This window comes from Anoplophora glabripennis, unplaced genomic scaffold (genome assembly GCF_000390285.2).
Source record: "Anoplophora glabripennis isolate ALB-LARVAE unplaced genomic scaffold, Agla_2.0 scaffold9, whole genome shotgun sequence".
NCBI lineage: Eukaryota > Metazoa > Arthropoda > Insecta > Coleoptera > Cerambycidae > Anoplophora > Anoplophora glabripennis.
In genome coordinates this window covers 493,010-520,460 of record NW_019416258.1, presented here as the reverse complement: position 1 = coordinate 520,460, position 27,451 = coordinate 493,010, and the positions used below count along the sequence as shown (strand labels likewise).

The 27,451-nt window shown below is 33.0% G+C and overlaps 1 protein-coding gene across 1 annotated transcript; it reads left to right on the top strand.

Moving 5' to 3' along the window:
• Positions 1-27,451, top strand: LOC108909555 (putative epidermal cell surface receptor). The gene is made up of 8 exons (XM_018713935.2): positions 1-1,333; positions 9,661-9,876; positions 12,767-12,890; positions 14,900-15,852; positions 19,240-19,423; positions 23,478-24,325; positions 24,427-24,657; positions 27,360-27,451. The coding sequence occupies exons 1-8, from the start codon at positions 52-54 to the stop codon at positions 27,365-27,367; spliced, it is 3,846 nt and encodes a 1,281-aa protein (XP_018569451.1). The 5' UTR covers positions 1-51; the 3' UTR covers positions 27,368-27,451.

Here is a 27,451-nt window from a genome sequence, read left to right as displayed (position 1 = left end):
GTGGTCTTAACTTCAAATTCATCGGAGGTTTCTAGTGCAAATTCAGTTGATATGACGACGTCAAATTTAACAGAGATCTCAACTTCAAATTCAACAGAAGTCACAATCTCAAATTCAACGGAAGTCCAAACCTCAAATTCAACGGAGATCCCATCTTCAAATTCAACGGAGATCACAACCTTGCATTCAACGGAGGTTCCAACCTCAAATTCAACGGAGATACCAACTTCAAATTCAACGGAACCTCTTATGTCAGATTCAACTGAAATCTCTAATTCACATTTGATGGACACTGTAACTTCTGGTTCAATGCAAAATCCAAGTTTAAATTCAACAGAGACCACTACTTCACACTCTGTTGAGATCCCGACTCCAAATATAGTGGAAATTCCAGTCTCTAAATCAACTGAGACTTCAACTGTACATTCAATGGATATTCCATCCTCGAATTCGACCGAAGTTTTGCCCTTAGATTCAACTGAGGTTGCAACTTCACATTCAATGGAATCTTCTACTCCAAGTTTGATGGAGACCTCATCCTCAAGTTCACCAGAAAATTCAACTCTAAATTCTTCAGAAACATATGTGTCAAATTCTTTGGAAAGTGCAACCTCAAATTTAATGGAAGCTTCAACAATGACTCCATCAGAAACTTCAACTTCAGTAGAAAACACCTTCAGGCCGGTAGTATTCCCTCCATCGCCACCAACCTCAAATTCAGCGGAAAGTTCGGTTTTTAACTCGGTGGAGATTTCAACCTCTAATTCAATTATTGAGACATCAGCAAATTCTTCTGATACTACCACCTCAAATTCATTGGAAATGTCAACTTTAAATGCGTCAGAATCCTCGACATCTCATATTATGGAGACTACCATGAATTTTTCAGAGTCACCCTCCTCAAACGTAATCGAAACTTCTACGAAGTCTTCAGATGACTCAACCTCAAATTTTATAGACGGTTCCACAGAGACATCGGTCGACAACTCAGCGGATAGTTCATCAGACCACTTGATAGAAACATCAACGGACATGTCAACAACGGAAAATTTAACGGAGGCTTCAACTGAGAATCCAACTGAAAATGCGCTGAACGACGAAACCACCACTTTCACTACCACCAACGCTGTTGACGAACCTAAAGGTAGAGCTCTGAACTTCTCTGTTGAAGAAGAAAATCCAAGAAACGTGCTATCGAATATGTCTCACCATCACGATGAGGACAACTCAGATGATGTTACAATACACGACGACGATAATTTCAATTTGGATGTGGATTCGCTTGATTCGAAAATATTGGCTCCTAAGAACCAGATTCACAACTTTTCCCTTAGTAAGTACCATTTCTTTTATTTAGACCAGAATTAATTGAAATATGGTGGATTAAATCAGATATATTAAAGATCAAGTTTTTATACTTTTACTTTATTTAAAGGTGACAAATCTTCCCCATAATTTTATGAGAATTTTTGGAAACTTTTTAAGATTAATTTGAATTAGTTTAATAATATATTATTACAGTACTATTTTGTCTATATCTTCCTTATATATGTTTAATTTGACTGAAATTCACGTTCTATCCAAATATACAGAGCATTGCAAAATATTGTTTTTAAGAGCAGATTCTACATCCAAAAATATGAAAAAAAACGTAGGTCCGCAAATGCTTCGTTTTCGAAATAGAGCCTGCCAAAAAAATAAGAATAACATGTTTTTTATTGATAATTTCTAAATTTTTCATTGGAAATTGTTTAAATTTGGGTCAATACACTTATGATAGGTAGGTTATAATTTGGTATATATAATTGATTGCGTTTCAGACACATCAGGGGCGTAGATATGGGGGAGTACCTATTGATTTTTAACCAGAAAATCTACGCCACTGGTTTTTCTACTGGTTATTACTTTATTTGTAGGAACCTCATTTATTTTAGACCAAAATGGCCCCCTTGCACATTGATCATTAAACGAGCGGCTTTCGAGCTATTAAAGATTTTTTAAAATCATGCAAATAATTTTTAAAGAAATATTATTATCAATCTCTTGTATCTTTTTTCTGTTTTTACAAATATTTATTTCTCCATAGTGACAGCGCATGTTATTTTTCAGTGACAGTCACCAACTATCTATGTTTTTTAGCAGTAGTGGTTTCATAGATAGATTAGAAAAACCAGTGGTGTAGATTTTCTGATCAAAAATCAATAGGTACTCCCCCATATCTACGCCCCTGATGAGTCTAAAATGCAATCGATTATACCAAATTATAACCTACATATCATAAATGTATTGGCCCAAATTTAAACGAATTCTAATTAAAAATTTAGAAATTATCAATAAAAAATATATCTTTTTATTTTTTTTTTTGACGCCGTCTATTTTATAGGATTTTTTTTCGTATTTTTGGATGTAGAATCTACTCCAGAATTCTTTGAACAACATTTTGCAACACCTTGTGTCGGTAAGAATAGGTTGAATACGCAGTGTTCATTAAAAAAATAACATAGATATGTATGTTAGGTCTGTACATCAGTAACACGTTGTTTAATTGTTTTTGCAATATTGGCATTAGAAAATATAAAAGGTTTTCTGCAACTTTTATTCTTGTCCTTTTTTCATATTTCGAAGTATAATGATAGCACTTGGTACTTATAATTTTTGTAACATTTATGGAATTAATTTATTTTCGGTATACAACATATGCCATTGAAGATCAATAAACTTTTGGAGTCAGGGTTCAGAATTTAAGGGCCGTATTTGGAAAATTTCCATCTCTTTGTGATTATTAGAGAAATAGACTCCGTATATTCTTCAGATACAAAAGCAATTACTTTGATTTCTTTGCCACATTTTCTTCAACTTTAGAAATAAAAACTAAATTCTATTAATGCGTTTTATAAATTAAAGTTTCTATGGAAAGAGTTAGATTTTATATAGAATGTTATACACAAGATTAATAACGACGAAGCGACAATGAGAAATCTCTCTCGACAGTGAAAATTCAATATATACAGGGTGTTCTACTCAAAAGGGACTCTTCTGTAACTCTNAAATTAAAGTTTCTATGGAAATAGTTAGATTTTATAGAGAATTTTATACACAAGATTAATAACGACGAAGCGACAATGAGAAATCTCTCTCGACAGTGAAAATTCAATATATACAGGGTGTTCTACTCAAAAGGGACTCTTCTGTAACTCTGTAATTGTAAAATGTATAAAAAATGGTTTTAATAAAAGTTGTTTGTAATTATGTAGCTCATGTAAAGAAAATATTTTTAGCGTTACAGTTTGTTCCATTTCTTGAGGGCGCTACATAACTTTGTTATTTTAAATGGAACACCTTATATATTATTGTATTTTGAATTCCTTGGTTAATATTAGATAGAGTTTATTAAATGTACATGATGTTTCGAGATATTCAGTTGTTATTTGAAAAAAATTACGATTTTAGCTCTCTAAATTAGGCTAGATAGCATCTAAACCGTAAGCGTTAAAAACCTGCAGTTTTAAAAGTTCGTTTTGGCATAAATTACTCTATCTTGTCATCTGTGAGCAAAACGTGTACGTTATTCAGACTCGAAAATACTGAGACCTTCATTTATTAATCTTACGAGTTAAAAAGAAGAAGGCTTCAAGAAGGCTTTGCAAAACCACGTTTCCCTCACATATTGTCAGGCTTGGGACTGACAGTGTCAATATTTACTGGCATGTTTAAAATGTGGTTTGACAAACAAAAATAAACCACCAACAGCAACTAAAACAAAACGCAAAACGAAACAAACTGAAACTCGGAACACAACAAGGAGAATAATACTAACTTTACCGATGATTTACATCAGTTGCTCGAAGTGTCCTCAATTTTGATTAATACACAAACGAATTTGGTTTTTAAAAGACTGTTTAACGTTGGTCAGTATGTCTGGTGTAATTATTCTCAGCTGTCTNGCATTTTATAAATTAAAGTTTCTATGGAAAGAGTTAGATTTTATATAGAATGTTATACACAAGATTAATAACGTCGAAGCGACAATGAGAAATCTCTCTCGACAGTGAAAATTCAATATATACAGGGTGTTCTACTCAAAAGGGACTCTTCTGTAACTCTCTAACTGTAAAATTTATAAAAAAATGGTTTTAATAAAAGTTGTTTGGAATTATGTGGCTCATGTAAAGAAAATATTTTTAGCGTTACAGGTTGTTCCATTTCTTGAGGGCGCTACATAACTTTGTTATTTTAAATGGAACACCTTATATATTACTGTATTTTGAATTCCTTGGTTAATATTAGGTAGAGTTTATTAAATGTACATGATGTTTCGAGATATTCAGTTGTTATTTGAAAAAAATTACGATTTTAGCTCTCTAAATTAGGCTAGATAACATCTAAACCGTAAGCGTTAGAAACCTGCAGTTTTAAAAGTTCGTTTTGGCATAAATTACTCTATCTTGTCATCTATGAGCAAAACGTGTACGTTATTCAGACTCGAAAATACTGAGACCTTCATTTAATAATCTTACGAGTTAAAAAACTTTTTTTTTCAAATAGAATGAATGTTAATTGCCATGGGTAAATGCGACCCTTTCGACTGATATAAGGTTGTCCATATTTATCTCTAACAGTTTTCAAGAAAAATCAGGTTCTTTTCTAAAGTCTAAAGCTATACAGGGTGGTTCGAATTTTATGCAGGAAACTTGGAGGGTAGATAGATATCTTTAAAATAATATGTGTTTGCCTTATAAACATTGGTCTGGAACAGCCCCGTTTTAGAAACACAGGGTGTTGAAAAAAAAATTGATTTTTTGTTTATATCTCCGGAATCTTTTAACCGATCTCAATAAAATTTGGTACAGATAATGTATGATAGTAGGCCTTACATTCCCTAAAATATGAGCTTTAAAGGTTCAACCAGTGGTGTACAACTGGACAGGGGTCACCTCTTTTTACAAAAAAACCTACGCCACTGCATTTTTACAAGTTATTGTAACGTATTTATATTCTAATGCACAAAATACGTAAAAAAGGTAACTTGTGGCTGACACTTCTAACCGTAATATTACAAGAATATTTATGCTTATGCTTAAAAGTAAGTGCAATTTGTAAGCACATCAACAACACTATTTACACTCCTTTCTACACCACCTGTGAGGTAGTGTAATCAAAATAATAATAAAAATATATTTACCAAGCAGCAGCAACTAAACAAGAAACAAAATTAACGTTACGTATTTACAACAATTGTTCAAAATGCGAACCACCCACATTGATACATTTCTGACAACTTCTATTGATGGAATTAATTGAAGCTAATACCATATGGTGGTTTTCTTTTAATACATTACACCCGTCTTCTATTCGTTGCAGTAGTTGTGGTCTTGTATCTGTTGGAGTAGAATAAACTTTACTTTTCAGATAACCCCAAACATAGAAGTCCAGGGGGTTTAGATATGTCAATCTGGCTGGCCAAGACACTGAACCCTCTGTATAATTATGGTTGACATTAGCATTTAGTCTTCTACCTATACATCGACCCAAATAATTTTTATTAAGCCATTCTTATATTATTCTCCCAGAATGCGCAGGAGCACCATCCATTGTATCCAGCTATTTTGTCGTATATTTAATGGAACATCCTCTAATAATTCAAATAGATGGTTTTCTAGAAAGTTTAGTTTAGAAATGACTGGGAATTTAGACGGGTTTAGAAAGGTCCACAAACTTTATTGCGAATTATTCCGAGCCACACGTTCACAGAAAATTCGTGTTGAAAAGATCTTGTCCGAATTTCATGAGGATTTTCTTGTGACTAAATATGCAGGTTGTGAAAATTCACTACCCTTCGCCTTTGGTAAATGTACATTTATTATTATTTTGATTTAAGTTGTCCTTATTTGTAAAGATAGTGGGCCAAGCTTCCAAGGGAAATTAAAACGAGTAAGGAACTAAGGTGGTGTGGAAACGAGTGTAAAGAATTTTGTTGATGTGCTTACAAATTCCAGTTACTTTTAAGCATAAACATAAATATTCTTGTAATATTATGGTTAGAAATGTCTGGACAAGGGGATTATATTGGTATGAATAACTTGAAAACGGCGAATCTTAGGGAAAAAATTCAAGTTACCATTTTTACGTATTTTGTGCATTAGAATATAAATCCGTTACAATAACTTGTAGAAAATGCAGTGGCGTAAGTTTTTTTGTAAAAAAGGGGTTACCCCTGTCCAGTTGTACACCACTGGTTGAAGCTCATATTTTAGGGAATTAAGGCCTACCATCTTACATTATCTGTACCAAATTTTATTGAGTTCGATTAATAGATTCCGGAGATATAAACAAAAAATCAATTTTTTTAACAACTTCAACACCCTGTATCTCTAAAACGGAGCTGTTCCAGACCAATGTTTATAAGGCAAACACATATTATTTTAAAGAGATCTATCTGCCCTCGAAGTTTCCTGCATAAAATTCGGACCACCCTGTATTTTTGTAACATGGTTTGAAGTGTCTGCCACAAGGGGATTGTATTGGTATGAATAACTTGAAAATGGTGAACATTAGGAAAAAAATTCAAGTAACCTTTTTTACGTATTTTGTGCATTAGAATATAAATCCGTTACAATAGCTTGCAAAAAATACAGTGGCGTAGGTTATTTTATAAAAAGGGGGGGTGACCCATGTCCAGTAGTACACCACTGGTTGAACCTTTAGAGCTCATATTTTACGGAATGCAAGGTCTACTATCATACATTATCTGTACCAAATTTTAATGAGATCGGTTGATAGATTCCGGAGATACAAATAAAAAATCAATTTTTTTAACAACTTCAACACCCTGTATCTCTAAAACGAGGTCGTTCCAGACCTATGTTTATAGGGCAAACTCCTATTATTTTAAAGAGATCTATCTGTCCTCGAAGTTCCCTGCATAAAATTCGGACCACCCTGTATAACAGCGTCAAGAAGGCTTTGCAAAACCACTTTTCCATCACATATTGTCAGGTTTGGGACTGACAGTGTTAATGTTTACTGGCATGTTTAAAAAGTGGTTTGACAAACAAAAATAAACCACTAACAGCAACTAAAACAAAACGCAAAACGAAACAAACTGAAACTCGGAACACAACAAGGAGAATAATACTAACTTTACCGATGATTTACATTGCTCGAATTGTCCTCAATTTTGATTAATACACAAACGAATTTGGTTTTTAAAAGACTGTTTAACGTTGTCAGCATGTCTGGTCTAATTATTCTCAGCTGCCTTCACTTATTTCCTTAACTTGTTAGATTCTGTATACCTCTCCTCCTCTCCTAAGGGTTTAGTATTCACGCTAGATTTAGGTTACAGTTTCTGCATTAGGATAAATAATTCACATTTCATAAAAATTATTCAGTAAAATTAACAATTACTTTCCTTAGTTTTAAAAATAATGAAGAAAAAATAATAATATACGTACATTTTATTACAAACTTCAATTGTTTTAGTATAAATATGCAGAGGAATTGAAAAGCGTTTCCATTACGATATGTAAAATCTGCAAAATTAGAATAGGAAGTTATGACACTATTAATATCGAAGTAAGGTATGAAAATATTGACTAAAACCAAACGGTTTGAGTGAAAACTCACTGCTACAATAATATTGAAAAATTGATTAAAAAAATATATTATTGTTAACTTGGAATTAGAGTGTGTGCGTGTAATTTTCATATACTTTATGAAATAGCACAAAAATATACATTGCTTACTACTTACTACTTTATGAGTGACTAGAAAAAAATCATATTTCTCATCACGGTGCTGAAAGAGTCAGTAACTTTCAATGGCACATGGTGTATGCTAAAAATTCATTAACTACTACAAATCCTGCAAAAACTACAAACAAAAATTTGGTTACAACTCATAGATCACTTTGTATATTTATAAATATTGATCCAGGACTTTTTAAGTGATCATTCTGTACTGGACTAGGTCACTCTTGCGTCATTATCCTATGTGCAGTTAGATATGAAACAATCCTTAAGATATTTATTTTATAGTTGATACAAAAATACCAGGTGCTCTTGTAATCTTCGTTAAGCTCATTAAAATTGAAATAATTAATTACAGTCACGTTAACAAGGAGCGTCTTGTTGACAACGTGCGATTGCCTTCGTACGGTAAATGATTTCTAGTAAAATCGATATCCTTTCATTCGTTTTCACTACGTTGACGATATCATCCACCATGACCGCCTGCCAACATCTGTTAGGAAATTAAGGCAACGTAGTAACCGTTCACCTTGGTTGATCAAATATATACAAGCAAGATGGATAGTATTTTACGCACAATATTGTAAGACAAAATTGTGGTGAAACAAAATCATAATATGTTTCAATTTGCTTCTTTTTATTTTGCGGTATTCAAATTAACGACATTTTTCACTGAAGTTAATACCTTGTGCAAAAAATTTAAGGAGTGATTCTGGTAATAAAAATAATAGTACAAATTCCTATGACGTTTCACATTTTGTACAATCATGTCTTCACTTGTGTCACGTGTCATTGTTGAAAGGAAATTAATTTGACTGAAAGATCATTATTTTTTTGCGCAATTGTTATACATGGATGGCCAAAAGTACGGAATAAAATTCATATCTTTTGAATAAGTAAATTTTTTTTTAAAACGCTGAAACACGTTAACTGATTTTGATTTTTTCCCATCTTTCGGTTAATTAATAATTAATTTTTCTTCAACCCCCTAACCCCCAGCTACCCCTACTTTTTTTTTCAAATGGAAACATAAGGCATGAGGGGGCTTGTTGAAAAGCTTATAGAAAACCGAATCCAGCCATACCAAATAAACAAGTTTTTTGGATCATCTTATACATAACTGGGTGTAGCATGATGACGAGAAATAACTGAAATCAAAGCTTCCGTTTCTTCAACATTCGTAAAAAATATTTCATCTCAGTATTTCGAATCTTCCTGTTTATGGTTCGTTTATCTTTTTCTTCTCTATATTGTTTTATGGGCGCTATTGGATCGCCATTATATTCTTATTTACTTATGATGGATGATTTTATCGCAATTTGTGGTTCGTCCATTTATTTTTTGTCTTTATACTATTCTGTACATACCTTCTTATTTGGTTTAATTTTGTATATAACTATACTCAACAAGATCCTCTACATTTTCTGTATTGCTAATATTTTTCCAAACATCTCTACACTTAAAACTATTACACACACAATTTTTTATATAAATTTTTTTTAATTATACAACTGGATGACGCATATTAAATTATTTTGAATGAAAACTAGTTGGAATATAGCGCACAGTTTACTATTTGCAATATATATCTTCTTCCACATTTATCTTTAAATATACCTACTTACTTGAACAAAGATAGTTTGAGGATCTAATAGAAGTTATTCATTATTATTAATGTCTTGTATATTATATAAATATTGAACTTCTTAATAATCTTACGTCAAATAACCCCTTATTTATCAAGCAGATGTTATCCTCAGGCATAAAATTATTTAAGTTTTAGGGAATTCCACCACAATACATTTAATTTATTTGTTGTTATTATCACTTTAACAAAAACGGGTGTCATTTATTTCCAATAAAAGGAAAAAAATTGAAGACTATTTTCTTAAAAAATTGACTTCTCTTTTAGGTGTTTGTGAAAAAGGTGGATTAACTTACGAAAACGGCGAAGAATTAGAATTAGGCTGTGAGTCAGTGTGCACCTGCAGGGATGGTAAAATGGACTGCAAGGACAGGTGTTCGGGTCCATATTTCAGAAGGGGAAAGAAAATTGACGACCCCCTCTGTAGCGCGAAGGAAGTTTATGATCCCTGTTGTTCTATTTTAGTATGTGCAGGAGATACAGGTAATAATAATGATAACATTATTATGGATAATAACAATAGTAACAATAGTTTATTTTCCTTGGCGACAATATGTGTATAGCAACAATCAAATAAAACTTATCATTACTAAGACAAAGTAGGCAAAAAGGTCAATATAGAATAACAATATGGTTCAATTAAAACAGTCCATGTTTGCCTAGTAACGTACCTGTGAAATTAACTAATTACAATACATTTATGTACTTTTATTGCGAAATATGGGCGTAGTCAGGGTGGCAGGGGGAGACAAGCCCTCCTAATTCTTGCTGCACCCTGCAAGTTTCAAAAATTACATTATTATTACTGGCCATTCGTTCTGTAATTAATATATAAATTTAAACAAAAATAAGTATATGATGGCCAAAACTAAATTTTTAAAAATATCTTTAAAAATAGTGACTAGGAACTTCTGTTATACATCTTAACATATCCTTTTTGTGCAACAAAGACCTGAGTAGAAAGTACAGAGACCATACCTGAGACAAGATTTAACTTGTGCATAGTCACGGTATAAACAGCGAATCAATAGATAAAACAGACCTTAAATTACGAAATAGATAAATTAGAGAGAGTTTGCTCGTAAAAATTTCGCACTAAATATGCAAATTCAAATTTTTGCCTATATGAAGAAAAAAAAATTCACTGTTTCATCAGCGGTACTTAAAAACTCATTATCTACTGTAAAATTTAATATATTACAATTTTTAGTGGACTATGAAATCTCAAATTTTTTATTTTATTAGTATTAAAATGCAAATAATTTTCAGAGAACTATTTTGTTATGTTATTCAATACAATATTACAATTTGTTCCCAAATCACTATCTTTCGAACTCGATTTAATTAAGTGTCGTCAGCATATATAATCTGTATTTAGTGAAACAGAACCTAAATCATTTATATAAATTAACAAAAACACTGGGCTTAGAATTGAAGCTAGTGGTACACACATCTGTACAAGGTAGTGCACAGAATAGCTAGTTTTATAGCAACATTGAGACCGATTTCAATGAAAATAACACAGCCCCACAAAATAAAAAAAAGTATCGGATCTGGTATTCAGATGCATGTATTTCCATGTATTTTTTTCCGCTGAATCCGAATCTGCCTTCAGATTTGGCCCAACGGATCTGAGTTTTCGGGAAAATTCAAAAAACAGGTCAAAATTCACAAAAAACGTAATTTACGATCGACGAAAGTTATAAAAAATCAAATTATTCTACCAGCTCACTAGACGTATGATTTTCACTCTTTCCAATTTATCATCATAGAGTCAGACAAGCTGGTCCAATTTCATTCAAAAACAGAAAATAGATTAAAAACGCCATTTTCATGGCATAATTCGTGTTGCAGAGTTCTGAATCCATCTTTTTATCCACCCAACCATTTATGAATTTGTACATCTTTCTGTCCAGTCGTTCATGCATGAATATGCATATTTATTCATCTACATGTACCACCTATAAAACCCACCCATCCATCTATCTACTTTTTGTACTGAGAGATGAGATAACAGCCTAGAAGATTGAGAGTGCAATAAAACATGTAGAATACTCTACTTTCTAAACAAAAGAAAACAATATCTACAAATCATTCTTATTTTTGTTGCTATAACGTGTTCTCTTTTCTTCAAAGGATCTATGCAAAGGGTTACGCTTTCGTTTAGTCCCTCTATTTTTCGTTTCTCTTTTTAACAACCAACAAGTTTTCGCCCTATATATATAAAGGGCGAAAATTTCCGAATATTTCTGAGGCGAAATTGAAAGAAGGTGTATTCGATGGACCTCAGATTCGGACATTGTTCAAGGATGCAACATTCATCACTACAATGAGTAGCGTTGAGAAGAGTGCTTGGACTAGTTTCAAAGTTGTAGCGACAAATTTTTTAGGAAACAACAAGAGTCCTAAATACGAAGAAATTGTATTAAAATTGATAAAAGACTTCCAAGACCTGGGATGTTTGATGGACTACAAGTTGCACTTCCTTCATTCACATCTGGATTGGTTTCCTGAAAATCTTAGAGATTATAGCGAAGAACAAGGCGAACGATTTCATCAGGATATGAAGGTTATAGAACAGCGATATCAAGGAAGATGGGATGAAAACATGATGGCCGATTTTTGTTGGTTGTTAAAAAGAGAAACGAAAAATAGAGGGACTAAACGAAAGCGTAAACCTTTGCATAGATCCTTTGAAGAAAAGAGAACACGTTATAGCAACAAAAATAAGAATGATTTGTAGATATTGTTTTCTTTTGTTTAGAAAGTAGAGTATTCTACAAGTTTTATTGCACTCTCAATCTTCTAGGCTGTTATCTCAGCTCTCAGTACAAAAACTAGATGGATAGATGGGTGGGTTTTATAGGTGGTATAGGTGGATGATAGAAAGATGTATGAATTCATAAATGGGTGGGTGGACAAAAAGATGGATCCAGAACTCTGCAACACGAATTATGCCATGAAAATGGCGTTTTTAATCTATTTTCTGTTTTTGAATGAAATTGGACCAGCTTGTCTAACTCTATGATGATAAATTGGAATTAAAAGAGTGAAAAGTCATACGTCTAGTGAGCTGGTAGAATAATTTGATTTTTTATAACTTTCGTCGATCGTAAATTAGGTACATTTTTTGTGAATTTTGACCCGTTTTTAGAATTTTCCCGAAAACTCAGACCCGTTGGGCCAAATCTGAAGGCTCATTCGGATTCAGTGGAAAAAATACATGGAAATACATGGGTCTGAATACCAGATCCGATACTTTTTTTTATTTTGTGGGGCTGTGTAATAAATTGATTTGAAATAGCAATACGAAAATAACTTAAAGGAGGAAATATTCTGATTTCTGTTGAATAGTTATTAAATTTTTTTATAGAGACTGAACCACTAGAAATCTGCACCTTTGAAAACAAGACCTACAACAGGGGAGATACATTTGATAAAGGATGTACTGAAGCATGCGCCTGTGAAGCTGCTGGAAAAATCACTTGTAAACCAAGGTTTGTAAAGATTTACGTTGTTATTTCACTATGCAATTATTTGTTTTCCAAGGAAATCCAGGGACGTATTTTATGACTAAAATTAAGTACTTTGGTTAAATAAATATAGAGTTCTAAGGTCGTTGTTTTCGAGTTACATGATTTTCAAAACGAAAAAGACGTTAATTTAACATTTTTCATGTTTAAACTGCTTGAGATATTTTTGACATATTTGGTATACCTATGTTTTTAGCATATTGGTAGGTATAAAATAAAAAATTCGTAAAAAACAAGATGAGCTATGGGTACTATCAGGTCTTTTTTTTATAAAAAGGACATACCACTCAATATAATGTTACAAAATTTCCGGTCCTATGCTCCATTGAATTCTTTTCATTTTTATCCCTACATATCTCTTTCGTATTTTTCCATTTAGTGACAAATTTGATTTTCTAAATAAGTGTATTTTTTATACTTATATTTAAGTGTATTTTTTATATGTTACCTCAGTATGCTATGAGTAAGGCTGTCAGGGAGAGCCGCAATTCAATGGCGTGGCATGCGGGTCAACCGAGACATTCTTCCTATCTGTTGGTGTTTATGGTGGTGTATTGTAGACAATTTAATTGGTTGCTTTTTAATAAATAATGCGTATGCCTATGCACCGCGGCTCAGTTTTGACAGCTTTGGCTATAATGGATATTTTTTTTTGTTATTTCGATGTGTACCTACATATTGTAAGTAGTTTATATTTAGTAAGAGATTTAAGCTGTTTCTAAAATTAAAATTTCGTCTTTCTAACGGAAATTGTTATGACGCTGGATGTGTTTATGCTGAAACACTTTCTAATCATCTAACTCTGAATTAGAAAACCTTCAGAAACATTCTCCAACGACTTTCATAGTCAGACTCATTTACAAAAGCTCTAAGTGTGAGACAACTTCTGACGGTTAGAATACTGGAATTGGAAGAAGCCATATCAAATAGTACTGCAATAAATTACAATGGTCAATCCTCAAAAATTATGTCCTTACCACGAATTCAAGCCTTATTGACACAAGACTATGCTCGCTTACAATTTTGTCAATGATTTTTGCAGGCAATTGCACGAAATACTGACAACTACCTTTTCGAGAGATGCTATAATTGATTCTCCATAATAATCATTTTTGTCCAACGAAATTTAGTTATCTGTGAATTAGTGGATATTACTGGTGATTTTATTATTGGGCCGTAGGAGTAATTTTTACCAGGAACTTTTACTGGTGATTTATCCCCAAAGTTTTCTAGAATACGTCTTGGTAACTGAACTACTAGAATATGTTCCAATGTTCCCAGACTTGAATTCGATAGATTATTTGTTTGAGGCATCTCAATTAGTTTAAAAAGTTCCTATCGTAAATGAGAACACCGCCGACAACGAATTGTAGCTGGTTGTGATATAATAAGGCATTATTGAACGTCATTATTGAACGTATTCGAGAAATAATAACAAGAAGGCCTGCGTTGTGTATTTTGTTCGAGGGTTGCCATTTATCATTTGTTTTAACTCGTTGATCATATCATACTAATATCATAATGAATACAATTAAGAAAATAAATTTTGTCATTAAACGGTAAGGAATACGAAAAAAATTTGAAGGTGCAAGAAATGATGGGAATGGAATATTTATGTAGCATATAAAGGGAAATACAGAAGGGTATAGTTTATGTGAAAAAAACATGATAGTACCCATAGGCGTTATGGGCGAAGCGCCACTGTTTTTTTAAAGAAAGGCGCAATTTTATTATTTTATACTATTAAAAATATAACAAAATTTGTTAAAAAATATCTCAAACAGTCTAAAAATTAAAAATAAGTGAACATTTTTTTTACCTATATAGTTCCAAAATGACGATGTCAGGACCCTACGTTTTTAAACCAAATTACCTTAATTTTAGATATAGAATAAGTCCCATTCTGTACGTACTTAAGAGACACCCTGTATATCACATTTATGATTAATCCTCCTTAAATGTTTCAATTAAAGGTGTCCTCCAGTAACTAAAACATCAGACAGATGTGTGGAAGTACCAGATCCTAATGATTTTTGCTGTTTGAAAGTCCTGTGCGACGTTACTCTAGACGAACATGATACAGAAAAAGAAGAAGAAAAGGGAAAACCTAGGCTACTATCAGCTAGGTACGTTAATATGACAGCCATTTTACTTACATTTGACTCCAATATGAAATTTGACGACCACGAAAACCTACCTATAGTTGAAGTCAGCAATGACAAAAACGATTGGAACTACTATAAACTTTTGCCTGGAGGAATTGTCTTTGTGAAAAACAGAGTCAAGTACCTAAAAATTGAAAACACGGATGATGTAGTAGAGGTTGAGGATGGTGACTTGGCATCCCCATCAGACTCTGAACAAAATTCTCACTCAGAGTCTGACTTAGCTTTACAGTTTGACGACGGGCATGATCTACAATTCTCTGTAACGTCAACGGATAATTCAGTACATTGTTTTTACAAAAACAGGATGTTTAAAGACGGTGAAGAATACAACGACGACTGCGAATCTTTATGCAAATGTCAAAAAGGTGAAATGAAATGTTTAAAGATGCAGTGCCCCACATACTTTGGGGTAGACGTTCTAGATTCCAGCTGCATAGAATGGGAAACTATACCAGTAGATTTCGTGGCTTCGCCTCCAAATTGTTGCCCGGAAAAGGTTCGTTGCAAAAACAATGGCTCTTGTGAATACGAAGGAAACATGTACAAAAACTGGGACCTGATACCTAGCAACGTCACAGGATGCGATAAGAAATGTTACTGTGAAATGGGCACCGTCGAATGCCAAAATATTTGCCCACCAGTGACGGCCTTACCGCCTCCGACTCTGGAGTGTCCACCAAGCCTTGCAATGGTCGGTCATGTGCCAGACGATGACTGTTGTAAGTACTGGATTTGCAACACGGAGACTCATTCTCCAGGTAAGATATACTCTTCAGTATTACTTTGTATAAATTTGCTATATAAGGTGTCAAGAAAAAAGGAAAAATGAATTAAAATTTCTAGCATCTATCGATAATATTTGTCAAAATAAGAGATAGTTTCAACAAATATACCCTCTAGAGCTAGAGTAAATACAAAACGGTATGGAGATTGGAGATATTACGGTACGGATATGAATAAGTAAATGTAAAAAAATTAAGGAGTTGGAGAAGTTTTTCATGTAAAAAGGTGTCCCTGCTTCCTCTCTCTGGATTTGTATCCTTCAAACAGGGAGAGAAACATTTAATTTTTATTTTTTGCCATGAATATGGAGAAGTAATTACTTGCGTAACTTTTTTTTATTGCCAATATGGTTATTTAAATCTGTATTAGATTACTTAGAAACGAATTCTTCCATTTATTTCATTAATGTAATAGTTTTTTATCGGAAAAATGTTTCGAAAATTCTTCATCACTACTGAATCCGATAGTGATGAAGAACAAACCGGATTAAAAAAAGTTTTGTATCTAGTTTCTTGTTTTTTACAGCGAGATTTTCGAAAACGTCTTGTTTTTGCTCATTAGATTCTGAAAAAGAAAGGGCAAAATTCTATCTTTTGGTACAAACTTTGTTTCCGGACGAAGCCAATGATACAATACACAGTAATACAAAAAAGGTAGGGTGGGTCGTAAACCATACCATCCTACAGTGTTTTGATCCACTAGATCCGAATTGAAAAAATTTCCGTTTTGATTCTCGTTTTGACCCTACCATCAAGAAACTCCTTTAGAAAGCTTTCGATATTTCAAACTAACTTGAGTGATTGGAAAACATTGGAATTCAAGATCTCATTGTATCATAAATTCATAACCCTATTATACCATAACCCGGTAACCAGGGATTGAGACGGTGTATAATCTCCACACTGAGAAAAAATGAATCTCCAGAAATCCAAGTCTATATAATTCTGGGTAACTTCGCCATTCCAATACTCGCTCGGGACATGAAACTCTTATGGGCTTAAGGTCTGAGCATGAATATTTCTGTCAAGTCATCCCAGTTATGTGGTTAAGGGTTATGGGGTAATGGAGTTAGGGAAGCTTGCCAATTCACAGCCATGTAGTTTTGGACCCCTGAAAGATCCATGTTCCAACAGAATTACATAGTTCTAGTTTTGGAGTTGCGGCGCTGATCATGATTTCTAATGTTTTTCCAATCACTAGTTACCTCAGTCAGTTATCGCTTTCTAGGGGAGTCTCTTGATATTAGGATCAAAACAGGAACTAATCTGGGAATTCTGACTTTAGATTCGGATTCGGCAATTCAAAGCATTGGTCTGGTTTTGAAAAACTTGAAAATAAATAAGTTATGATAAAAATCACCCCTCACACTTCTGAATCTAATATACATTTTGTTTTAAAACCACAGGATCTAAGTAAGATTGAACATAAACGCATTTTGTTAAGATTTGTGACAAAATAAAAATCGACTCTTCATTTCTCTTTGGAAGGATTGAAAGTCGCTTCTAATTCCGTTTAGAGGGCATGTTTGTAGTGTCCACACAAACTTTTTTTTATTTTGACATATTATAAGCTCTGGAGGTTTATTACATTACTTTATTGACACTTTGTATATTGAATAACTTTGGTTATAAGATCAATTCACTATAAACATTTAATATAGATTTGCATACAAGATAATATTTTTTTATATATTGTATGTTGTTTGACTGTATGTGCTCTGATTGAGAATGAAACAGATTATCACAAATTATTTTCTTGAACGTATTTTGAAGTAAATGAGAGTATGGATTTATTTATTTTTAATTAGGTGCCATCATTGTGTTATATATTTATTATTAATTAATAGAACATAGTTTTTTAAATAGAACTGCTTTTATGTATACAAGAGAGACGCACAAGTTTGCACTGAATTATTTGTTACACTAACACATTAGACTGTACACACCATGGGACAAGGACAGACTACATCCACTCTTATTGTAAATATTTCGGCTACACAGTAGAGGCATAGAGTAGTAGTTTGGTGTCGAAATTGATGGGAGTGGATTTTGACTAAACTTTATTTCAGAAACAGTACACAGTCAAACGGAAAGTGACGTTAAAGGACAAACACCTCACAACTCGACAGACAATTACGTGGGTCCAATTCCACCAAAAACTCCATCCAAAGTGCTGGGTCCATTAGCTGTTTATGTTAATGAGGATAACGACCAAGCAGTTGTAAATAACTCGTTGGGTGTACCACACAAACCAAAAATCAATCCAAATGAAAACCTATTCTATCATAAGAAACCGTCATCCCAAAGTCCTCACAAATCTTCTGCTTCTAAACCTACTTCTCCGAAAGATAAATTGAATGATCATTCAGATACACCCTACTTAGGACCCTTCAATCCTATTTCCAAGCCAACAAAAGATACGAGAAATAAGGTGTCAAATAAAGATCACTCTCTATTTGTTACTCCTCCGAGTTTCGCAGATAACGTCTACCATGAACAAGAACGGTATGTTCCAAATTATTATAATCCACCATCACCAGGGTTAGCGTTTGATCATTCTACCAGCCACGTAAATATTCACAGTCATAGTAGTCCCGAAGAAATTTTCCAGTTCATTCATCAGCATCCAGAAATCGGTAATTATCCATCCGGTTCTGTATTAGAGATCCATAACGTTGTTCCAAGTGATAACGTGAAACTTCCGACTAGTAATCAAGCTTTACCTCCGATAACTAAACCCAAAATTCATTTGGTCCCATACATAGTTCCTCAAGGCGCCGACGGCCAACCGATATACGACAATTTGCCTCCCGGTTTGTCGTTGGAGGAAATACTACAAGAATTCCAAACAAATTCCCAATCCCTCCAGAACAATCCTCTTACTTTGCTTCCACCATCACAACAGTCTGTCAATAGCGGACCTGTGTTACATCCACAGCAGAATGGACTTTTAACACATAACAAACATAACGCCACAAATCCAGGTTAGTTAAATGTAGGAACTACCTACTGAAATAGTTATATTATTTATCAACTTCAATATGCTACCAACGGCATTACTAATAATTTCATACGTAGAGAAATTGAAGTTATTTTCTGCTTGATTATCGCTGCTAAGTAGTACACATATTAGAATTTAGTGTAGACTACCAGTCATTATTTCCCCAGACTAATTTGAGAGTTACTTGGGGTTGTTATGAGTAAATATTAAAGAATAATTATGATAGATGCAGCTTCACGTATTGTTATCACTATTTATGTACATAACCAAAAATTCTGCACTTTGTATCTGACAATATTTGGAAAATTTAAATAGAATCCTGTTGTTGAGGATATTTCCTAAAGAAATATAATATCTTTTAGGTAATGACGGACAAATGCTTCCAGAATCATTCCCTGGTTTACCAGGACAACATCCTCAGGATGAGATTATTATACAGTCTCTAGAAGCGGTGGATCCGCATAAGGTTCGACTTGCGTTCACTGTTCCACATATAATAGTAGGTCTACACGGAAGGTTTGAAGTTCGATACACACATAACAAAGAGTGAGTATAGTTCACATTTATGTATATGATATACAGGGTAGGAAAGTACCGATCTGAAGTTACGTGAGAGCGATAAAGTAAGCCATAGAAATCCATGTGATAGACAAGGATGGGTATGGTTAAGGCGTCTAATAGTCACCGCCCATTTCGCCCTTCCACAAATAAGAAGTGGATCTTATTTGTGGAAGGGCGAAACGGGCGGTGACTATGAGACGCCTTCATTATAGCCATCCTTCTCTATCGCATGGATTTCTATGGCTTACTTTATCGCNCGTCTAATAGTCACCGCCCATTTCGCCCTTCCACAAATAAGAAGTGGATCTTATTTGTGGAAGGGCGAAACGGGCGGTGACTATGAGACGCCTTCATTATAGCCATCCTTCTCTATCGCATGGATTTCTATGGCTAACTTTATCGCTCTCACGTAACTTCAGATAGACCATCGGTACTTTTCTACCCTGTAATAATATATAATATAATAACGAATGTTTGAAAAGAATGCGCCCTATGGACTTTGTTGTTTCTGTGCCTGTAAGCCCTCTTAAATCATTCTAATCGGGAATATTTCATGGCTATATAAAATTTTTATCCAACTTTCCAATTCGTTCAATTATTATTGATATCAGAAGTATTAACCTGTTTCTACCCAAAAATATTAATTATTTTCTGTAATAATTGAGACTGAAAATGGTACAGTTCATTAATAAACTGCAAATATATACATTTTCTCTTGTGGGAATATCAATGGGGACTGGAAAAGGCACGTTTTAAAATTAGGGATATAGTATATAAACCCTTTTTTATTGGAACATCATGCGAAAGTTTTCCCTACACAACTTCTCTTAGGATATTAGTGGGTTGTGCCCATACGTCAAAGGGATGTATTTATGGCTATAGTCATGAGAGACCAAGTCATAAGGAAACTTAAAAAGAAGATCGCATTGAAAATGTGGAAAAGAAATCTAGAAGGAAAACTGCTTTAAATGTGTTGACAATAATATTTTTTCAACAGCCTATATACATGTACATTACTAATTTTAAAATGTGTTATTTTCAGTCCCAATGATATTCAAACGGGATATTTCCTCTGATCAAGAATAATGCTATAACAAAAAAGGGGTCACTAAATAGACACCCTGTATGGGTTGCATCGGCCTACTTTGGATTTATGTTGATATGCTATCCCACATCCAACCTTCGAATCAATTTGAATTAATACAAATACCACTGCTTTGCCTGTTCTCTGTTGTATTGTGTATTAACTGCAAGAATATATTCTAAAAAACTACTTATGCAAAGGATTATACCTACGTGATGTCAGAAATGGCGACTATAGAGTAGTAAGTTCATAATCGGTTTACATCATCTTTTGAAACCAAAAAATGAAACCGGTAGTATTATAACAATAAATAAAGTCACGCTAGATGTACATAAGTCGGACGGAAAACAATTTCAAAGAAAAGTTATTAATCGCTTTTATTTGAAGTCGCATTTTAGTAAACCTAGATGTTGGTGTCAGAGAAAATGTATGACTTCATAAAATGAGAATTTTAGGAAAATTTTTAAACTTGATTGGAATTAGCTTAATATATTTTATTTTATTCAGTAGGTATATAAATTGGTGATTATTTATTTACAAGTGCTTTGAACTCTCTTTTATATCGTTGTTCTGTCTTTTCCTAAATTGTATTTTTTTATTTTAATAAGCATTGCCAACTAGTTTTAAACCAGTTGGAATTTGCAACTTATCTGTCTGAAGTACTTTCCCGATTTATATTTAATTCTATTACTTCATATTTCTCAATATAATAATATTGATGGTTCAAAAACACCCTATGTAGTCCTTTTGGAAAACATAGGCTACATTTTTTATTTCTATTTTTTCGTGACAAGGTGATGCGTTAAGATTGTAACACCCTGTATATGAATACGTCCAATATGTCTTTATTTTAATGTACTGTACCAGTTTAAATAAATCTGCATTTTGTAATGAATTTTGAGACATAACAGAGAACAAGGTAAAGCTTTTAAAATAACAGAGATGTTATGTGTTATGTGTATGAGAAAGCCTTTTTTATTACTTCAAAATTTAATTTTAAGGATTATTAAGTTTTCTTAACACAAAATGTACATCATTCGAATGAAAAACTGGAAATACTGCTGCTACAGTTGTAAAACTAATCAAATTTAAAATGAATAAAACTGAATTCAATGTGATCTCAAATATTTCTAATTAGTACGGTCGTATAAGGTGAAAAAAAGGGTAAACCTCCAAATGAAAGATAATGAGCTATACACTTGCCTAAATCTTTATTTTTATATTTTATCAGTTAGCTCAAAAGTCTCATAGAATTTCGTGTACGCGGGTCAAGAAATTCAAGGTCATAGATGACAATATTTTGTTTCCTTTGCTCTAAATGACAGTTATTGTTGTGTACAAACAATCCAATTTGAATCAATCAGCTGAAGTATTCCAGCAATAAAACTGCCCTCCAGGAACATTGTTTGAAAATGGAGTAGGTACGTGTTTTTTAGCAATGTATAATGCTCCAAAATCAGACACAGCATTGACAATATTTGATTACGAAATTCATCAAATCAACAAGATTCAACAAACCGGTGCAATTATCATCTTTTCCACCTACAAGTGCAGCAGCTCGACAGCATATCAACCGTGTATACTACATATCCAGACTTAGTTAGGAAATGACTTAGAACCCTAGGAATGAGGATGGGTATTGCAAAATGAAACCCACGAATGACAACAACATTATTACCACCAGCACCAGAAGAACTACTCAATATGATATTCTGCAATTGCAAGAAATGCTGTGGTTCGAGCTGTAGATGTAGAAAAGTAAGGTTGCAATGCTCCTCAAATTGTGGTTAGCATAATGGATAAACATGCCTGAACACTTCATCATATCCACATGATCTTGATGAAAAAAGGGAATATGTACCTGAAGTCCTTAAAGCTTTAGAGCTGAATACAACCGACAACGAGGATGATAATGAACTTGAAATTCAAACTGAGCGACCAGAAAAAGAAGACGATGACGAACATGAAGATTATTAAGATGCATTAATAGTAAAAATAACAGGAGAAAATCTCCCTCACTTTTAAACTTGAATTGTAATAGATTTACGATAAACTGATGGTAAATAAAAACGTTATTAAAATATATTTAAAGTATTTAATTTTAATGTATTATTAATACATACCTATAAATAAACTAGATAAAATTAAACGGGTTTTTATTTATGAATAAAATTTATAAATATCATTTATATATTAGTAAATAATTAAGTTTGTTATTAATTATAAAATTTTTGTGGACAATTAAGTTTATAAATTGCACTATATGTAGGTTTTTGATTCTACAGATGATCTAGCGTTATCATACATATGAGTAAGCTCTTCCCATTTTTGGCGCGTTCAAGAACATTTTCTTGTATAAAATATTATTGCACTAAACCAAATTTATAGAGAATTTTATGCTCTACAACTTCTCTAATAACTCCAAATGCCATTCAGAGCAAATAAAACAAGATATTTACAAAAAACGGGTTTTGTGATCTTTGACCTCGAATATCTCGGCTCACATACATGAGATTCTATGAGACTTTTGACTTGAGGGTTGCTTTCGCTGTACAGCAAGAATAAAACGCTCTCTCAACGGTAGTAATAAAGTATTTTATTGAAAACTAAGTTGTATAGAAAAAGACGTGTTGACGGGGGTGAGTGTTCGTTGGAGAGTCGCTATGTGTGGAGTCGGTCGTAGGTATATGAGTACGCATCTGGTCGCCGGCGCCAGTAGACCCTTCCTGGAAGGTTGGTACGTCTGGCGGCGCTCTTGACGTAATGCTTAAAAATGGGCCACTTGCGGCATGTGTACCCACATATAGCTTATTATCTTTAATTCTAAGGTAGAATCCCTATATGAACTAAATATATTTTTGCTTTAATAGCAATGATAGTTAAATGGTAATAACTCTCATACCTATCAATAAATTGTGTAACATACATATTTTCAATTTATATGTATTTTTTTAGTGAAAAAGACCTGGATTCGTGGATGCTCACCGTATTCGCACCACCAAACGACCTGATAGCAACTCCATCACTCGAGTTCGATCTCACGGACCTGAAGGCTGACACCGAGTACAGCATAAAGATCACGGTGACCCTGCGTGACCTCCACAACATGCCCACCAGCAAAGTATATAAGATAAAAACGCCCAAGGAAGCCGCACCCCCAGTAATCCCAATAGATCCGGATCTGGCTATTACGGACATAAACGCTACTTGGGTAACAGTAGTATGGAGGGCCTTTACCCAGTACGAACTGCAATTCATCGATGGCATTCAGTTGCGATTTAAGGAAATCGATGGCAGGATATACACAGCGACACCTCTAATTCACAGGGCGGTTACTAGGTACACTTTAGAAAACCTCAAGTCAAACACAAAGTACGAAATTGGTATTTACTTTATACCTTTCCCGGGTCAGATGACCGAGTTACGTGCTGAGAATATGCTGCACTTCACAACGGCCAATGAAATTGACACGTACGGGTTCAATGTTACTTTGGACATCTCTCAAATTAAGTCACAGAGCGTGGAGATATCTTGGAATGGGGTACCTTATCCGGAGGATAAATACGTCAACATCTACAGGGCTATTTATCAAAGCGATTCTGGTAAAGAGGACCAAAGTACTTTTAAAATTGCTAAGAGAGACTCGCCTACCAAAACCATTATTAGGGACCTTAAACCAGGTACCAGATATCGGTTGTGGTTGGAAGTATATCTCACTAATGGCAAGATTAAGACTAGTAATGTGGAAGACTTTATTACGAAGCCTAGAGTAGCTCCAGCTCTTGGTTCTTCCACTCAACAAGGTAAAATATGTTACTTTACATCCGTAGTATAAAAATTGTTCACTAGTTTTCTCGATAATTATAGAAATGATGATGATTTTTTAATTAATCAATGGTTTCAGATAAACTGTCGAGGGCGGAAATCTTAGAAACGAAAGGAGACTATTACGGGCCTCTAGTAATAGTTGCAATACTTGCAGCAATTGCCATTTTGAGTACGTTAATACTGTTACTAATTCTGGTCCGAAGACACAATCAGAACAAAGCTGCGATAACACCTCCGTCAACGAGAATTAGCCAGTCTGCTTACGATAATCCGACGTATAAAGTAGAAATTCAACAGGAAACAATGGGTAAGTTTTTAAATAAGTATTTGAGTATCTTTCGAACTGTGGATAATATATTTTTTCTCAGTTGCAGTTTTGTAGATGTTTTATAAGATGATTTTAGTGACTATAATTAAATTTTATTCACTATCTTCTAGTTAAAAATAACCTAAAATAATAAAATTAAAATAAATTAAAAATTATTATAATTTAAATAAACTATTAACTGTTTATTTATTAATATTTGCTATTGTAATCGTAGAACGAGCAGTAGAAGGCGTAGCGTCAGCAGTAACCATAAAGCAAGCGGTAGTTTTCTTCGCTATTTTCATATTCAGAATCTTCGCCATATCCTTTAGCAACTTTATCGCTGTTCCAATCTCCAAAACCCTTCAAAGTAATAATGTCTGTATCATAATTTGCCAAGAGAGCAGCTGCCTATATGCGAGATAAAAAATGACCGCTCAATCTTTCAAGATTTTCTAGTTTCAGAATTTTTTTTCCGATAATGATAATGCCTACATAAACAGTACATATCCCTTGTTGTTAGGTAAGAAACAGTCATCTGATTGTTGTTTTCTGCGGACACAGAATTCGATATTTTAGATACAGCTCTATTGGGTTAGAGCCAAAACTGTTACTCAAAATCCTGAAAGATTGCCTCCTTGTGAGTTTTTGTGAATAGGCGAGAGATTCACCCCTAAAAAGGCATCAACCAACTAAATTTTTAAAACAAAAAACTACAGCATGAAACTATTTTTATTTTATAGTGTATTTTTCTGATAATTTTCATATTTTTTAATATTTTTCGGCGTGGTCAGTCAATTGTTATAAACAAAAAAGTTGTTGTTGAAAACAGTTTTTAATGTAAAAAAGGTGACGAAATCGACAATCTTTCGGATTTTTTTTCTCAAAAACTACTGAACAGATTTTAATTCTAAAAAAGCATAATAATCGGCATATTTTCTACTTCCAGATATATTTTTTTGGTGTGGGTCAATCATTTTATTGAAGGTCTATAGCTCGTAAAAAAAGTCTTTTAAAGAAAATTATGATAACACTTCAAATTTAAATTTTCTCTTTACAATATCTTGGATTAGATTATATTTACAATAAACAATATTATGATTTTTTTAATCGATATATGTTAACAGTACAAATATTCAAAAGATCATTTTGTTTGGTTTTGTAGCCGGAATAAGGTTTTTGCAAGTAATTAGTAAAATTTAAATATTCGATTTTTGGTTTTATAAATGGCTAAAATTGACTTGAAAGTTATACCAAAACTAAACTAAATAAGCTTTTTATTTCGTAAAATTAACCTAATAATAATAATTGACCTAGCGGTGCCGAAAAATAAAACAGTTATTGGATAACATTAATAGTAATATAATTCTAATCATAAATAATAATTTTTGTATTAAAAAAAGCATGAAAATAATTGCAAAAATTATATTTAATTATTATAAATGTAGGCAAAATTATGGATATTTCGGCATTAACCGATTAAATCATTAATTGTTATTGTTATTTTCTTTAAAAGACTGTTTTTTACTCGCTTTGGACCTTCAATAAAATAATTGACCTATACTAAAAAAATATATCTTAAAGTAGAATATCTGCCGATTATTATGTTTTTAGAATTAAACTCTGTTCAGTAGTTATTGAGAAAAAAATTCCGAAAGTTTGTCGATGTCGTCACTTTTTTCACATTAAATTGTAAATATCTGGGAAACTAAGCATTTTTAAAATTTTTGTCAAAGAACAAAAAGTGTTTATTTTGGTCCATTTTATGATAAAAAAAGCCATTCGGCGAGTAATTTTTTTGTTTATAACAATTGACTAACCACGCCGAAAAATATAAAAAAAATATGTTAATAATAAGTTTCGCCAAACTTTAATGGCGTATTCTACCGATGAAAATAATCAACTTTTGTCCTATAAAAAGTTTTGATAGGACGCTTTCCTACGGAGATACAGGGTGTTAAAAGTTTCAAATATTCATATGATTTTTCCTGTAATTTCACTGGCATAAAAGATTGACTGATAAAATTTGGGTGATGACATTTTTTTAGTAGGGACTATTTTTACACTTCAGTGGCGTAGTTGTTGGGTGAGTAGTGGTTTTTTAAATAATTTTAAATGTTTTTAAAATGTACAATCAATTTGTGGCTAGTATTACCACGGCTACTATTACCTTTTCTGTAATATTTTCAAAATTTTTCTTGTTACACCACGCCACAAATAGCTTGAAGGTTTTCTCATATCTCTCTTTGGACGTCTTGGGAATTATGACTGTGCATCCTACTTGCCAAGCATTTCGTAAGACTGAATCGTTGATTTCTTGAATCATAATATACAAGAAGCTTAAGTTGTGGCAAAAATATTATCTTGATGTCGCTTGACAATAAATATTCGGTCTTATAGTAACCAAAGCGTAAATTTTTTAAGGTACGACTTGCTTGTTTATGTTTTTAAAATATAAAATTATTTGGTTTTAATTAAATTTATTCAATATTTGGGCGTGCAAAAGGCGTCATAAGCGTGTCTTACTGATTTCGGACATTTTGGAGATCAAACATATCCTCAACCAGTATAGAACATTTACTGACCTTAATACTTAATATACTGTATTAAATTGCCATAAAATTAAAAAGTGTTTATTTAAATTATTCATTTTCTTGCATCTAAAGTGAAGCTTGCTCTAATATTAGTGTCTTTTGTTCCAGGATTATGAAGATCCCCAAACCAGAGACATTCCAACATTTGTATATATAATTTAGCCAATAGGTTAGAATTCCTAATAAAAGTCTATTTAATA